Genomic DNA, 16,969 nt, shown 5'->3' on the forward strand with positions numbered 1-16,969 from the left:
GTGAGTTTTCATTGCTGCAGTGTTTCTGTTGCTGATGCTGATAAACATGTCTGAAGATGGGTAATGTGAAAAAAGCTCTCAAATACTACAAGTAGTCTTGAAAACGTAAATGTTAATCTCCCTTCCCGTGGTTGCCCCACCACAGCACACCAAACAGGTTGAATGGTTACTGTCCTAATTCACAATTAAATCACTATGAGTTCCTGGGTTCTCCAGTATTTAAAATACTTTTTTGCCTTTACAAGAAACACTACATACTCGAGAGAGCAGTGAAGACTCATAAGTGAATGTGGATCCTCATCATACTGATCTCGCAGGAAAGTGGCTGTAGTTGGATACAAGACTTAGACAAAGCATATTATAAAGCCAGCACCATGTGCATGTAGACTGGGAGATCAAGACCAAGGGCTGCAACCTGGGCTTCGCACCAGAGAGGGAGAGCACAAGCCAGTGACACCTCTCTGGCCACGTGGTCTCGTAAAAGGAACAGTTCTGTAATCCAATACACTTTTTTCCAGAAAAAAGTTTTTCTTTATCTCATTTCTGTTTCATGTTTAAACTGGATCAATCCTACAAAATCTCAATTCTACAACTCCCTACTGCCCACTGAGTGCTTGAAGTACCGAGCTGCAGAACCGGGCTCCTTCCTGCCACAGTGGTAAGGCAGAAAGTTTAAAATCGTTGATGGATCTTGGCAATTTGCGCACTTGCAGGATTGGACAAATAATGAGTAAGAGTTTTCGGTACTACGTTTTGGATGTGAATGTTTAAATCCCTTATCCGATCTGAGCCTTGCTTCCTGGTGTTCTCTTCAGCTGTAACATGAAAATCCTCATTTGTGAATCCTGGCTAACCGTAGCGGAAGCCTCTTCTCACCAATCCGAAAGGCTGAAAGTCTAACTAAGGAGCAGAGCACCACCTAGTGACACACAATAAAATTACCCATCGGTTACTAAATAGAGTAATTTTAATTGGATCTTATTTGAAATTCATTTAAAAAACCCTATTACAATTAAAATATTTACTTTACAATTAAAAAAATCCTATTCTAATCCTGAGTTATTTTTCTATCAAGTAGAAGATAACTTTTTCTGGTCTGATAGAAGGAATACAAGAATTATGATTGATACTGCTCGGTAAAAGCAGGGCGTACTCCTGATTCCAGTGATTTTCCATGATCTTCAGTTGCTCAGAATCTGGGTTTTATTAAAAAATGTTTGTTCCACTTGCTCTTTGCCTTTATTCACAATGAGAATGTAACACAATTCTTAAGGAGAATCAAACAGGCCCAGATTGACAATGAAAGCCAATACTAGCATGTGATGGCAGCAAGCCGTCAGATTCTACTATCAGCCTTCATCATTGGTGTTGTTCTTTTAGAATGATTTTTCTTAATCAGATAATGAGGTTACACTTGTGTCTAGGTTAAAAGTTATCATTTTGGTTGTTTTTCTTGATTTAATCAAAATACTAAACTTCTTATGGAAAAAAAGTTAAGTTTCACATGAAATTTCACATTTGTATTTCAAAGGAAAATGTCTTTTTTCACATATTTTTAAAGTGCAATACAGCGAAGTGAAGAAAAAGTTATTTTCTCTATTTAGGTTCTGTAGACAAAACTACTTTTGCAATATGTATTAAATTTTAGAATTTTATTCCAAATTTCACACAAATTATGACAGCTCTGAACAAATTGGCGAATAATGAGCTTTAAAAGGTACAATGCTGATAAAGAACTGTGAGTTGTCTGGAAACTAAATGGTTTCATAAATCCTTTGTAAGGCACAGAGTTTTTAGAAATCTTTCCTGTCACGTTTTCTCAGAACCAGTTCTTGGGGAGGGGGGAGGTAAATTTAAATTGAAATTGTACCGAGCTCTGTTAAATAAGTTAAAAAGTCAATTTCAGAAACATTGCACAAGTTAATTTTTGAAAAATATATTTATTTCCAGTTAGCTTAGAAGGACTCTGAAATGATCTGGAGTAGAGATTCATCCTTTTATTAAATTCTCATTTTCTGATATTACCAAATTCACTCCCATCTCTGCTAGGTTGTCACCAAAGTGTCATTCTGCATTTTCACTTGAAAACTGGAATAAGTTATTTTTATTAAGCAAAACCAGCCTAACGCTCTGTCTCCTGTACAAGATGGACCCATTCTTAAGCAGCTTTCCAAAATAGCTTCAGTTTAATTCAATTTTATTGCAGTTGCAGAGGTATTAATTCTTAAAGAGGACATTTTTTTCCTCTGACTGTCAGGGACCAAAACCTGACTTTTAATATCTTTTCCATTTGTAATATTAATTTTCTCCAGATTATTGAGCTGAACTTAGTGAACACATAAATAAAAAGACAACAGGGATGGAACTGATAAAAGAGGTTATTAAAAGTGGCTAAGGATTTCTGCATTCATTGCTCATTCGAGTTACAAGCACCGATTTAATTCAGTGTGGTTATGCTGGTGCAGGCAAAATTCACATGGACCTCTGTGGCAGGTGGCTGTGGTCTAAGGCAACATGTCAGTGTAATGTCAATGTATAAACAAGAAAGAGAAACAAATAAAAGCTGAAAAGGATCTATGGGGGTACATTGATAACGCAGCCCCAACAGCCAAGGGGGTATCAGTATCAGTTGGCTTTACACAATGAAACAGCCCACATTTTGTACCGTCGGTAACAAATCTGGAGTCATTCCCATAAATAATTAATGGTGAAAAATAAACCTCCCTCTTTGCCCAGGGCCCGTCTGTGAACTCGCAGCCGGCGCCTGAAGCGCAGGCTTGCCCCTACATCCCTCCGTCCCTCCCTATGGGCGCAGACCCTCGGCCTGCCCCAGGGCTCCGTGGTCCCCTGCCCCGGGGGTCTGTCCCCTGCCCCGGGGCTCCGTGGTCCCCTGCCCCGGGGGTCTGTCCCCTGCCCCGGGGCTCCAGGGGAGAGAAGCGCCCTTTCCCCCGGCGCTGCCGCCGCCCGGCCGGGACGCTCCTCCCGGTCAGGCCCCGGTGCCGGCCCACAGCGAGCGTCGCCCCAGCGCGGCCGCCCAACCGGTGCGGCCCAGGCCCGCCTGCCGCCCCCGCTTAGCCCGGCGGCGGGGCCCGGCCTGGCCCGGCCCGGCCCGGCGGCAGCATGGAGCGGAGCGGGGGCCGGCGGCGGGTGAGCGGGGGGCCGGAGCGGCGAGGGGCGCGGGGGAAGGCGGGCCCGCGGCGGGGCCAGGCCTGCCCGGGCTGTGCGGGGCTGCCCTCTCCCTCCTGCTGGGTGCTCCTTCAGACATCTCGGACCTTTGAAACTCGGGTTTAATTTCACAGGAAGTTTGGTTTTTTCCCTTTTCTTTCTTTGTTTCACCTCAGGATCCTGGCGAGAGCGTCTCTGAACTAAGGGAATGGAGACCAGTCCTTTACAGAAAGTGCACAGACAAACTCTGGTTGCTCCTCTTCTTTCTTTTCTGGGCTGGTTTGGTAAGCATGCTTTTTTTTCCCCGAAAGAAAAATCAGATGCAAAGTTAATGGGGTTGTGCACAGTGGTATACTAAACCTAAACTGAAATTACCCTGGGCGCAGGTGTTCGGGTCCCAGGATTGCACGGGGACAGAACGGACCTCTGCGGCGGTGCTTTATCGCAGTGTCTGCCACAGACATCTAAATCCTGCCCGTATGTTTTACAGTCCGTCTATACAAAGGACTGGGTTATTTAGAATTCGCTTTTTTTTTTGTAAATTAGTCCAGGCCCTGACTGGGCTTTTATTTCTACTTCTTCATTGTAGTCTTGTACCTTGCAACATGTCTGTGTGATGTTGTATCCAGTCCCTACCTGTCCTGTGTGTAGAACAGCCAAGCTTTTGGGAACAGGCTTTGTCTTTCTTAAGTATGAATGTTTTTTTCATTATATGTCTGAGGCTACTCAGGATTCTCATGAATACACTATTAATCAGTTTTCAATTTAATTCCTAATAACTCTTTTAATGGAAGCTAATGCAGAAGAATACATACATGTTTTGAACGGTGCATAAGCTGAAGCCGAACTTTGTGAACAGAATAGGGTTTTTTACATTTTGTCTTGTGCTTAGTGCTTTGATCAGTGGAGGGAATGCCAAAAATTAAACCTGTCGAACGGTGAGGATTTAGGATTTTTGTTTGTCTTCTCTCACTGTTTTTATTCCTGTTTTTGTGAAATAGCTTATTGCATACATGTATTTGTTTTCTTTTGTTTGATCTTATTTTTAAAAGATTAAAAAATTTTTGGTGACACTGATTTGTTCGCATAGTGAAAATAATTGAAACCACATTAGTAACTCTGTGGAGATGCGTAACACTGGCATTTATAGACACACCCCTCTGGCAGTCATACAGCCTCTGTCACTTAACAATATTTATGGCTTGTATCCAGCATTCTGCACTTTAAGAACCCCATATAATTCACATGCAGACAGTGTTTGCCATACTGATGGCAATGGACCTGTAACGTCCATCTTTAGAATGAACGCTAGAACTTTCCTGAAAGCATATTTCAGGTTGAGTTACAGTGCCAGCTTGTTTCTCCTTTTTCTTCTGAGAACAATTTAATTATTAACAAGTATTTGCTATGTTAATAAGCTGGATCTGAAAATATTTTGTTACTGTAACAAATATCACATACACAAGTAGTGTGTCAGCTTTAATTATGGAGTCTCTGCAAAGATCTCCGTACAAGATGGCATTAACATGCAGTAAAAACTTTTAAAAAAATACACTATTTAACCAGTTAGACTGCAAACAAATAAGCAAAAATGAGACTACTCTGGAGACTAAGGAAGCACATACTTCCATGTTGGTGTATGAGGCCCAGTTTTTGCCCAGATCCCATCTTTAGTCAGAAGTGTTAAAAGCAGAATAACAAGTAAAGGCTCTAAACCTTAGGTAAGAAAGCATTTGTGCTGGATCTGTTATGTGCAATCCGTCTCTAGCACGGCTGATATTCAGCAATATCCATGCAAAGTGGCAGTGGTTAACATGGGACTGAGAAGTCTTGCTGCTGCCAACAGTTGGCGTGTAGCCACGGAGCACAGTGTATTGTCCTTGGGGTGTGCGAAATGTAGTTTACACCCCATAGGACAAAGGAGACGATTGAATCACTGAGTCTTTCAATAGCTGGAGTGCTATAAATAAGTGTTAGGGTAAAGTAGTGCTCAGGACTTGACCAGCTTCCCAGAAGAGTTGCTGCTTCTTGGCACTTGAAAAAGTTCTTTTCAGGGGGTGCTTTGGCCCTCGTGGGGTTCGTGGGCAGGGTTTAAGCTGCATTCTGAGGCAGAGTGTCGTATATCAACTAAGGGTGGCTGCAGCTTGGCCAACAGAGGTGCTTAGTTGCCCCTGGGGTTTACAGGCAGTTGATCTGCTGGGGCTTTGATCCGACAGCAGAGCATCTAAAAGTTCAGTGCAGTGTCACCTAAGTCCCCAGTGTGGTCTCCTGGGTTTTTCACATGTGTTAAAGAATGCATCCTCCTGGAATTCCAGGTAACCTGCATTTTAATTATACTTTATGTGTTTAAAATACTCTGATTAAATTCACTACCAGCTGCAAGGGCTCAGCATTTCAGCAGATATATTGCCCAGGCATGTCTTGAAGGCCGCTCAGAAAAATGAGAAGCAGCCAGCACATGTGAAAAATTACCATTTGAGTGACCTTGCCTGGTGACACACAGGAACTCTGATAGAGGCAGCATTTAGCACCTTATTACTGCTTTCCTATTATTTTAATCAGGTCCCCTATCTTTCTTCTCCTGTGATCCTGGTTTCAGCTGGGATAGAGTTAGTTTTCTTTGTAGATACTCTCCTTAACTGATATATTTTCAGGAATAGATGAGGGAAGGCTCTAAGGAGGCAATAGGGCTAAATTTGTCCATATGACCTGCTCTGGCCTTGTGCAGAGGGGTGAATTCTAGATTTAACAGTTTACATGCACAAGACAAAAATGCGTGGGTTAAAGGGCGTATTTGTTGAATGGGAAGGAAAAGCTATTGTAGCATGATTTCATATTAAAAATATTTTAACAGATGTTTATGACTGGCTATGCTGTGATGGCTGGTGCTGCAGAAAGACTTGTGCTTGGATATGACAGCTTCGGGAACATATGTGGTAGGAAGAACACTCCTGTAAAAGGGGCACCCCTTTCTGGACAGGACATGACTAATAAGAAGTAAGTATATCAGATAATGTCTAAATAAATCAAATGTTTAAGAACTCAGTATGATACACATCTTCTAGTTGTCAATCATATACATATGTGTGTATACGTATGCTTATACTGAAAGGCAAAAAAAAAGGTGTGAGAATGGTGCAAAATGGTGAGTGAAACTAGAAAGTTAAGGTGGAATTTGAAAATGTGCTACATTGTTATGCTTTATGCCGGCTTCTTCTAAAATAGGACTTCGGCCAAACCAGTAGATGTTCTATTTGGCAAATCTTTGTACTTAAGGTAGTTGCATGTTGAAGTTCCCAGTCATTCTGTCGACTTCCATGAACTAGTCCTTGTAGAATGGCACCCACCTTGGAAGCTTCTGATCCCATGTAAGAACATTAAATGAAGTGTAAAAATGTAGCATATTCTCAAATTACTTCTTAACTTCTGACTTCAAACTCCCATTTTGTTTCCATGATACATGGATAAAGAGTTTCATTTGCTTTGTGGCCCTTTAAAAAGATGGAAAGAAGGCTCAGAATTTAAACCAATACAAAACAGAAAGCTTGTTTTTTGAAAAGAGGATCTTTTTTTCTTTCTAGGTATGTGTTCTTTCTGAATTCATGCAGCCTGGAAATGCAAAGCCTCAAAATCAGTTCAGTTTCCTTGTGCGTGTCTAGTTGTCCACAAGAGCAACTCAACTCTTTGGAAGACCTCCAGAGTTTTGCAAGGAATAATGGTGTGCAACAGGGAATATGAATATCTTAGTGTATCTGTAGAACAGTTGAGCAGCTTTCACTTTTTTATTCTTATGTTTGCTACGTGAGGGAGTCATTTCTTACCGTTAATTTCCTGAGCAGTCCATGGCAACAGAAAATCAAATGTCTTGTTTCTGCTTTATTTCAAAACCATAGTTTCTACAAAATGTTACAGCTCTCTCATGCAAATTCAAAAGTTGTTGATTAATTCCTGCACAATGCTGAGATTATCCAGCAGAAAACAGGCTGCTGAGAATGAGGCAGTGTGGTTTGGTGGGGGTGCCAGTTCGTGAACAGAGCTCTCATGCTGTTTGAGAAGCTTGTCCAACTGCTTCTTCTAAATGTAATTAAAACTATAGCGGAATTATTAATTCCAGAGATACACAAGTGTTTTCATCCCTTTAGATGCTGGATCTCAAAGTTTGCTGTTCCACCTATAAATTTTTAAGATTTTATTCTGGTGTTCAAGTTGGATATGATGTCAGAAGTAAGTGTTGTGCAAAAGAGGCAGCTCCAGTTCATTTCACGTCCAACATGTAAATAAAATAACATGTAGCCTAACCCTTATTCCATAGGGTATGTGTAAACTGCAGGCCATATGAATATTAGTGTCTATTTTTATTGGAGGTCAGAATTCCATTCTTTTTTGTTTTGTTTTGGTTTTTTTTTTTGGCAAGGATTGCTATCTAAATTGCCATCCTTTGATATGTACAGAAGGCTGTAAACATCTGTGATGTTATACAAGTGTTTTCAGTGTAACTGGATATAATTGCATGAAATTCCATCTACATGCTAAAACCGCTTGATTGTTTATCTCGAGGGAGAGGGCAGTGTTGCATTTTGAGTGGCTTGAACGTAGCCAGCCTTTTTTTCCCAGAAGCATTATATAATGGAGCAGAGCATTATTAGCCGAGTACCTGGTAGTATTTAGCCTAGAGCCCCGAAAATGTTACGTTTCTGGATAGATCTATATTCTGTTCTAAATCACAAAGGGTCTGGTGGCAGTGTAGCTTCTGTCATTTTAGGTTTTTGTAAACCTAATTCCTAAACCTAATTCCTAAAACCTAAAATCTTTCTGTAATCAGAAAGAGTTTAGAGCCAAAGTGTCGCGCTGTAGAACAAATAGCGTGCCTGCCCTCCAGGTAGATCAGTAATTGCAGTTAAGTCTAGAAGGCAAAAGATTCTGCAGAGGTTGCTTTGGATTTACCCAATTAACTAATCTGTTACTTATATTCCCACTGGAATATCAGGGGTGAATATGGCCTGCTAAGGGTTCAAAGCAGAAGTGTAAACAAAATTTAATTGATAATGAGCTTTTCTCTAAAACTTTAACTGTTATTAAATTACCTTTTTTTTCCCCCTCTCTCCTTAGGTTCTTGTCTTTGCCTTTACAACCTGAGCATTTCCAGTTACACGCTAAATCCAAAGGCAGCTGAGCTGTGTCCCACACTGCCAGTTCCACCAAGGTAAGAATTACTGGGTGCTTTACAACACCCTTGAGTCCAAACAGCTCCTTAAGGATTGTTACTTCCTCACGCTTTGTATTTGACTTGCTGCTTTACAGTCAGAATGGTTTAGCTTTGTTTCTTTTTCTGCATGCATCCTTACGAGTTCTCATGTGTGCCTGTGAAGATGGCAGTGTTCTGTCCCGCAGGATGAGCAAGGACTGCATTCCCTCCATTCCTCTACCCTTTAGAGGTTTTGCCCCTCCAAATCAGGGGAAAAGCACTCCATATGAGGAGTGACTTATCTCCTGCATGCACTTTTGCTCTCTCCCTCCGTGCCGGGGAAGAGGAGCTGTGGTCTCGGGCCTTGCTTACTATCCTGAACCCAGAAATTTCTGTCAGAATTATTTCATAGCCAGCTGGCTTGAAGCAGAGGTCTGTGGACGGCACTGTCTTTAACATTTGGCATTTGTTATTTAAAATCCTTAAACCCATGATTTTAAATTCCACTGTGTCATGAGAGTACAGCAAAGAATTGGAATCTGCGTGTCTGCAGAGCTAAGTCATCTGTGCTGAACAAGAGAAAATAGAGGGGGAAAAAAGCAAATGGAAAAGAGCAAGAGACACATAAAAACATTACATACAGAGAATCAAAGGAGAGCATGTAAACTGATGAAAAAATATGACATATTTTACTTATGTCTTTGACTTTTTAGGCTTTTTTTTGTGTTTGGCAAGGAGCTCGGCAAAGTTATTAATCTTGCAGAGTAATATTTCATAGTAAAAGCAAAACTGGTCAAAGAAGTTTTTAACTGTTGATGAACAAACCTCTTCTTTTTAGGTATGACTGTCTTTGGTGTCGTACAGCGTTGCCAAAGTGGGACAATAAATATATTCAAGTTTGGCTACAAGTGCCAAGTAATTTCATATGTAAATATTTGTTGGTGTTAATTACACCCTACAAACATTGTTTTGATGTGGCTTTTAGAATGCTTAAGTATCATAAAAACAATGCAAAGTGTTTGTGGTCTAGAACTATCGACAACAGCATAGCTTACAGCTATATTAGCAGGAGTTTTATGTAAACACGTGGGAACAAAGCAAGTGAAGCCAGACTAGAATGGGAAGAGGAGCTACGTGCTGATGGTGATTAAGATAGTAGTTCATTTATTTTTCTCCCAGGTTGATCTTGAATGGATGTTCTTGTTGGAATGGATCTCTGTGGATTTGGAACTGTTTGTCCAGTAATTAATATTTTTTTTCCATCTTTGTTTTTAACCTTCCAGTAAATCTTTTCCATTATTTAATCGATGTGTTCCACAAAATCCTGAATGCTATTCCAAATATGCATCTGTTTTAATAAGTATGGTTAATGAAATGGATGTTTTTCACCGAATTCTGAGTGGAATACTGGCAGGAAGAGATACTGTGATAGGACTGAGTGTCCTTGCACTAGGTAAGGGTATAAGTAAAAAGTTAATCATAAGATTCAATTAAAATGTGAGGTTTCAAATGTTTCTATTAACATTATATTTTTAATTTAAAAGTGTTCTTTTTCATATTTTCTGGTCAGAGTTGTTTTAAAGAAAGTGATTGTGTTTTATCAGGAGGCATTTAATAGTCTGATGAAATACAGCTCTATGAAATATCAGATTCTGTGTTCCTTGATATGATCATATACCTCATTTCAGGGGGCTGTAAGAAATTGTGGATGAAAAAAAATGGCATCAGCACGAACATTTTAACTGTAATGTTATACAAAATATTAATAAAAAGCTAATAATTTCCAAGGTGAAATATTTCAGTTATAAGCTCATTATTAGTAAGTTATAGGTAACTGTGTTTTAAACGTTAAAAGGTTGCCAGCTTCACTAAATGCTGTTGCCTTTGAGACCACTGTTTAAAAATAAAAGCCCAAATTCTGCCAAGAACCTTAAATTTATCTTTAAAGTAAGTAAGAGTTAAGTCAAATGGGGTGTAACGCTGACAATAAACTTCCTTTGTATATTTTTCAGCCTTCTCTTTTATACTGGTTTTAGCCTTCAGATTCATTCGGACACTTCTGGTCCATACTTTGGTTGCACTGGTGGTGTTCGGGTTGCTGTGTAAGTACATTTACCTTTTAGCATATGCTTAGTGAAATGGATCATCTCGCTGAAGTGGGGGAGAGGCAGCTGAACAAACAGCTATCCTTTTTCTCCGTGGCCATCCTCAGTAACCTTAAGCTTACCACAGCCATTTCCAGGCTAAGCCCTGCTTGCCTTCGGGTGCCAACGCCTGGCTGTGCTGTTTCAGCTGCTGAGTGATGGGATAATGGTGATTTTTATTTTTTCAGAGATGCATGGAAACATTTCTTTTGGCAAATGAATACTCTTACGGAAATCATACTGTTTCAAAGAAAGTTTAGTGAAGTTTTACACTGCCTACTTGAGAAAGGGAGAACCATAGGAATGCATCCAGCTAAAGCTTGCCATTCCATGACAGTTAGATTTGTATCTCCTCAATGAAATTACGTGCCTGAACTTTAGAATAACTGCAAGAAAACCAAAGGTTCTGCTGCGGTTTTACCTCAGACTAACAGACCACTATGTGAACTCTCTCTGTGATCCTTGATGCTGTGCCCCTCTGCTACGCGACAGTATTCCTGAGCTGAGCTTGGGTTAGGCGGAAGGGCGAGAGGCTCGGGGGGGAGGCCAGGCAGACATCAGCCTGCCGACAGCAGCGTGCTGCAGCCTGGGGAGTGCTGCCCGCCTTCATGCTGCTCTTGTTTGCTCAGTTGTCTCAGGTGTTCTCTGGTGGCTCTATTATGACTACAGGAACGATCCCAGCACTGAATTGGAAACAGAAAAGGAAAATGTAAAATTTCTACTTGGATATGCTATCTTCTCAACAATATTTACCGTAAGTAGCATTTTACCCTAAGCAACGGCAGAGGCTGTAACTTGAAAACTTGAACTTTAGTGGTTCTGCCACAGTAAAAATAATTTCTCATTCCTTTCAGATTTGAAAATGAGAACCAATTATAAGGTCTGCTTACACTCATTTAAATAGTTTTATATCTTCATTGTGAATTTGTCAGCACAGGGCTCTGCCACGCTTCAACCCTGTACAACAGTGTTAGCGTTGGTGGTGTAGGAATGGAAGAATTGTGTTCCATCCCCATTCTCCTCTACAGCAGCTAAGTGGAGAATCATGTTGAGTGAACAGAGGGGCGGTGGCTCGATGTGAATGTGAGATCTGTGGATTCAGCCTACCCAGTCAGCAGGAGAAAGGAGTCGCAGCTCTTTTAGACAATGAAAGGGGTAGTAAAGCACAGGCAGCAATGCCTAGGCCCCAGGTTATGGGGTTAAATTCTGCTTTTCTCTCATTGACCTTGTTTTCCAACAGAAAATGTGAGCGTGGCTTGCAGCTTATAAAGTGATTTTTTTTCACTCTGATGTTGCAATGTTAAAGGAGCCGTTGCTCAAAATGAGTGTACAGACAATTTGTACTTCATGAAACATTTGTCAAAATGATTGTTTCTTCTCATTATTCAGTTGAATTCATTCCTTCTCAATCAAATCAATGATTCTTCTGTTTTCTTAAAAGAGAGTAGGATCCATAGGCTGGAATTCACCAGATATCAACAGTCTGACAGTTTACAGTGACAAATATAAATGTGTCACACACCAGATTTTTTTCATATCATCTGCAAGTTATGACCTTCTTACTTCTGTTGATACTAAAGGGGCAATAAAAAGTTCCTTTGTATGCACGAATGTTGCAGTACAACTGACTGGTGTTTGCAGAACTGTGGGAATACCCACTGCTGCAGGTTACACTTCTCTCCAGAGCTGGTGGCTTCCTTTTAGAGCAGGCAAGAAAACTAGTGAAGCAACTGCTACTGGTTGCATTTATTATTTTACAGATTCCAACCTTTTAGTTGCTGTTCATCATTCCTTGTCATATACAAAGAACTGGGGACATTGTGGGGTATTTGGCTCGGGGTTTTGTTGTTGTTTGGTTTTTTTACATTGTGAAAAAACCAATTTATTTAAATGAGGTTTCATTTTATGTCTGCTTTGCTTCCATGCATACACAGCTCTCAAACTAGTTTGGTTGTGCTATTGTCCTTTCTGCAGAAAAGGGCTGGTCCTCCTACCATTGTGAACAGTGGCACGCTGACCTGAGTGGCAAGAAAGTTTAAATGTTCATGACATGCAGGGTCACAAGGAATGTGTAGCGTACCTTTGTGTTTGCTGTAAAGCAAAACAGACTGTTTCCATTGGCTGAATTACAGTTTTATGAATCCTATTTTGTTTTAAAGAAGCAGTAGTAATGATTTCAGAAAATCAGATTTTAATCCACAGGCTCTTTGAGAATATAGGCAGTGCCTCAAAAAGCTTTTTCCAGTGCGCAGTATGTTTGTGTAAAACGCCTTGCTGTCATGTGTCTGTGAAATCTGTAGCCCTGATCCCACATTTGACAACCCTGCTACTTTTCTTAAGGGAAAAATAACCCAAAATTTGTCTTTTTGTTTCCTGTAACAGGTTGTTCTGCTTTCCCTTATGCTTGTGCTAAGAAAGAGGCTTCAGTTCACTGTGCAGCTCTTTCAAATTATTGGTAAAAACATTGGCAGAATTCCTTTCCTCCTGTTCCAACCGCTCTGGACCTTTCTGATTCTCATTGTGTTCTGGGTATTTTGGGTTGCTGTACTACTTAGCTTGGGAACTGCAGGTATGTATATGCTTTCCATGTTTTTGGATGAATGCTATCTTTTTCCTAAGTTCACTTCTTAAGTATGGGACCTACTGGTGTTTGTGTACAAAATGTGGGCTAGCATTGTTACACAGCTGTGTTACTCTCTCCTTCCCCACCCCCCCACTGGAGTCTTCAACATTGCCATAGTTCTGTGAGTCGTAGAGCTACAGAAGAGAGATTTTTGCTCCTACATGTGGATTTTAGTTTTGTTCTTCCTCAATTATTTAATTTATGATTAGATTGTGGTAGATGCAGTGTAAGTTTGATGTATTTAAATGAAGAAAATAGCAGGAGGGACGAGACAGCTTTTAGTGCAGTTGTTATGAAATGAGAACGTTAATCTCCTCTGACCATAAACAGTGTCCGATTGTCATGGAGGCAGAACGTTGTTTCTGAGCAGTAGTTCAGTGAAACTGCTATCATTATTTAGACTGGTACAACAGTATTTGGATTAACCCAAGCTATAGGGGAGGTGCTCTGTAGAAACAGTTAATCGCTATGAAAGCTCTGCAAGAACAGATTTTGAGTACAGAAATGGTATTACTGAGGGACATAAACTATAAGATCTGTCACTGACTAAATTGGGGTAATTTGGATGCTGTCCCTTGGCCCAGCATCGTGCAGTGCAAGGGAGGGGGAGGTTGTACTTCTGTGGAACATCACCCAAGGAAAGGAAGCTAAACTCTGCGTAGCTGTGGGGGTAACTCCTCATGCAGGCATCAGCCTTTGTACATAGGAACCATTATGATTTGGGGTTTGGGTTTTTTTTCATTTTAAATTTCTAGGGCCACTGCTAGGAGTCAGTTGTCCTTTGGGCTGGAGCTGATGCAAAGTTGATGCAGATAGCGACAGTTGTTTGTCATTCCCACATTTCCTGTTTTCTGAATTTTGGCAGTGGTCTCTGTGGAAAACCAGACACAGCCTAGCTCTTCAAATGGTTTTGTGTTACCATTTTATCTTGTGTTTCCACCACCCCTTGAGACAGGGGCTGCAGTAACTCCTCTGTACAGGCTTACAGATCCCTGCTAGACCAGAAAAGCCTCCAACCTTTCTGTAGCTGAGACCATTTGGCAAAACTGGCAGTATTCCTCACCTCCATGGGTCAGGTACCTCACTCTTCTTCCATCACAGCTGCTTCTATCTCAGTCTCACCCTGTTAATTCTGGTCTGTACAAGACCCACTTCACTTGTAACATGATAGTCCGTCTGTCTGAGTCCATGCTGGCATTGCAGATCACTCACCCGTTGCTTAGGCTAGATTAGGATCTGTTTCCCTCCAACTTTCATTGGAGACTCATGCAGTTTTGCAAGGGTCTCTCTGTTTCTACTGCCTTTCCCCCAGCAGCTCATGTCTGTCAGAAGTGGCTGCTTGAGGCACCCGTCTGGCTGATAACCTGCCGCTCCTGCAAAAGGGTCAGACCTAGCAAGGCCAAACGTCCAACCTGAGGTCTCTCTGTGAGTTGTTCCTGGCTGACTGAATAGTCAAACAGATTCACTTTGCTGTAGGCATCATGGATGTTCCTTCCCCACATTCCTCTGATTGAGTTTTCCCTTTACAGAGGCAGCATTACATGCTAGACACGGCTTTGTGTGATTGTTAGCTTTTCTGCAAAATCTTCATCCCATTTATGCATGTATCAGCCAGGCAGCAGTAATTTTCAAACTGAACTTGGGGGGTACCTTATCGCTGGTTCAGACCAGTCCTCTGTAGAAAGAAGCATCTCCTGAGCTATCAGCCAACTGTTCCTTTCATGAACCTGCTTAGATCAAATGCAATTTAAGATAAACATTAACTACAGTAAATCTAGTAGCAGGTAAATAAAGTGAATGATAACACACAGATTTACTAAATCTATAATTAACAATAACTATTGGAGGAAATATTACATCCTTGATGTTAAGCTGAGCTGGCCCGTTACCCACAGAAAAATTCAATGGTACTCTTAATATGCACAGATAAGGATGTGAAACTTGCCCTTGTTAAATCTAAATTTAGAAAATGCCAGCTGAGTCTGTTGCATTCAAAAGCTTTTGGAAATGCAGCAATCATCAGAAGAAATCTTCTAGCTCGTATGACAGAAACAGCTTGATGATAAGTGCAGGACGGGTGACTAGTCAGGTATTTCCTGGATGCTTTTACAGACTTTGCAGGGAAGTAGTGACTTACACGTTATATCTGAAAGCACATTCCACATGTATTCACAGGGAAATAAAACCCAATGACAACTGCCTTTGAGAAGCTTTTTATGCTTTTTCCATGTTGTGCCGTTTTACTTCATTGGTTATATTCTCTCTGTCCTGCTAGACACTTCCATTCATTTTTTCTTCTTCTGCCTGTTTGGAGAGTAGGATTCAAACAGTTTGTGACCTGCTGATACATTCATAGTTCAGGACACGTCTCCTGGCTCAACGGTATTTTATTTTTCCTCTTCTCCCTAGCATAATAGGAATGCTGATGTTTCCAGCAGGTGATACAAACAGTACAGTACAGGAGGCTGCATAATCTTGCTGCACAGTAGAGCAATGGTAAAGCTTCTAGGACAGTCTCGGTTCTGAAAGAACTGACTTTTTGCAGATTTAGCACAAGAAGGGAAGGTCATTTAGGGGCACTTAACCATCAATATATTGGTCATATGAGGAACCTAGTAAAACATATGTTTTGACTGACGTCTTATCTTCTGCCAGGATATTTTTAGTGTAGATTACCAATCCTTGTAAGATTTTTTTCTGTTAACAGTTAATGTGTTAACATTTAGAAGAGAATGTGCATTTGATAAACAATCCAAACCAATTCTAAGTTACAGCCTAAGCATGAATGCAGATAGAAAAATGCCGTTCTATGTATTCAATTATTTTTCTGGTGAAAACTCGATTCTATTATTTTTATCATTTGTAGTTGTAATTATTCTTTTTGTTAAGCTGTCTTAATTGGTGGCTGTTGTTACCCAGCAGATGGAAACGGAGTTCTTAGCAAAGTCCAGGGGCTGAGGTATTTATGTAAATAACATGTAAATGACCTGCAGCAGCATGAGTGCCCGCTAGGTGCCGATAAAGTAGTGTGAGAAGGTTTCTTCTGAAACCGCTCAGTTGTTTACAGCTGCTCAGCTGACAGAGTAACTCCTCCTGAGAGGAGTTCGAAGACAACAAAGGCAATTTTAGCCTTTTAATGACCTGGGGAGGTAGCGAGGGACAGTTTTATCCAGCTCTCTGGTTGAGGAGATTTGTCAAGGTGACCCAGGAGGCTGGTGTCAGCAAGGACTATGACAGTGGTTCATGTTTCCAGTCCCATACTCTACCTCAGCTTTGCTCTGTAGTTGAAAACTTGGACAAATGAACAGTAGACTAGATTTGGTATTGAGAATATTCCTCTAGATTTTATTTCAAATTTTCAACCCAAATATAAGTCCTCCAAAATGCTGCCTGTTAAAAGCAGCTCACAGTAAGGTAGCTCGTTGGGCGTTGGTTTGCTCTTCTAGGATGACCAGTACTTACACATTAAATAAAGATAGAACTGCATGGTTGTTAATGCATTGCAGACCAGCTTTGTATTTTCCACTAGCTTTCTACAATCGCCCTGTAAATGGAAGGCATTTCTTTTGCTTTTTGAGTTTTGGGGACTTTTGCAGCAGCTGAGTGTACTTCTCTGAAGATTTCCCAAGGTATGCTCTCTTTGAGCAATTTGTTTTCTCCATTGGCAAATGGCTGCCTAGCCAAGATTCAGTTTGTAAAATACAGGTGGTGGTTTTCTTGGTTTTGACGCTTTGACTTTTTAGTCTCACAAATATATTTTCTGGGGCTATGTAGACTATATTTTAAATGCAGATGTACCAGGAAAGCTGAAAAAAATTTGAAACGTTTATGAAGACACTAGTCTTTTGTCTA

At 40.8% G+C, this 16,969-nt stretch overlaps 1 protein-coding gene across 9 annotated transcripts in view; it reads left to right on the forward strand.

Annotated features, from left to right (window-relative positions):
• Positions 1-558: 558 nt before the first annotated feature.
• The window catches only part of SLC44A3 (solute carrier family 44 member 3), a 43,481-nt gene continuing 27,070 nt past the window's right edge, over positions 559-16,969 (forward strand). For 2 of the 9 annotated variants that reach the window (XR_012661305.1, XM_075098167.1), the window contains exons 1-9: positions 2,950-3,147; positions 3,342-3,449; positions 6,020-6,162; positions 6,747-6,883; positions 8,275-8,368; positions 9,634-9,803; positions 10,363-10,452; positions 11,124-11,248; positions 12,877-13,063. Coding sequence is in view for 4 of the 9 variants with exons in the window: in XM_075098167.1 (XP_074954268.1) it covers positions 3,121-3,147; positions 3,342-3,449; positions 6,020-6,162; positions 6,747-6,883; positions 8,275-8,368; positions 9,634-9,803; positions 10,363-10,452; positions 11,124-11,248; positions 12,877-13,063 (1,081 nt within the window). In the remaining 5 variants the exon portion in view is untranslated. Of the gene's footprint in view, positions 659-2,942; positions 3,148-3,341; positions 3,450-6,019; positions 6,163-6,746; positions 6,884-8,274; positions 8,369-9,633; positions 9,804-10,362; positions 10,453-11,123; positions 11,249-12,876; positions 13,064-16,969 lie in introns of those variants that run through there. The other 7 variants (XR_012661306.1, XR_012661308.1, XR_012661307.1 and 4 more) reach the window with 7 other exon arrangements.

This window comes from Phalacrocorax aristotelis, chromosome 6 (assembly GCF_949628215.1).
Source record: "Phalacrocorax aristotelis chromosome 6, bGulAri2.1, whole genome shotgun sequence".
Classification (NCBI taxonomy): Eukaryota; Metazoa; Chordata; class Aves; order Suliformes; family Phalacrocoracidae; genus Phalacrocorax; species Phalacrocorax aristotelis.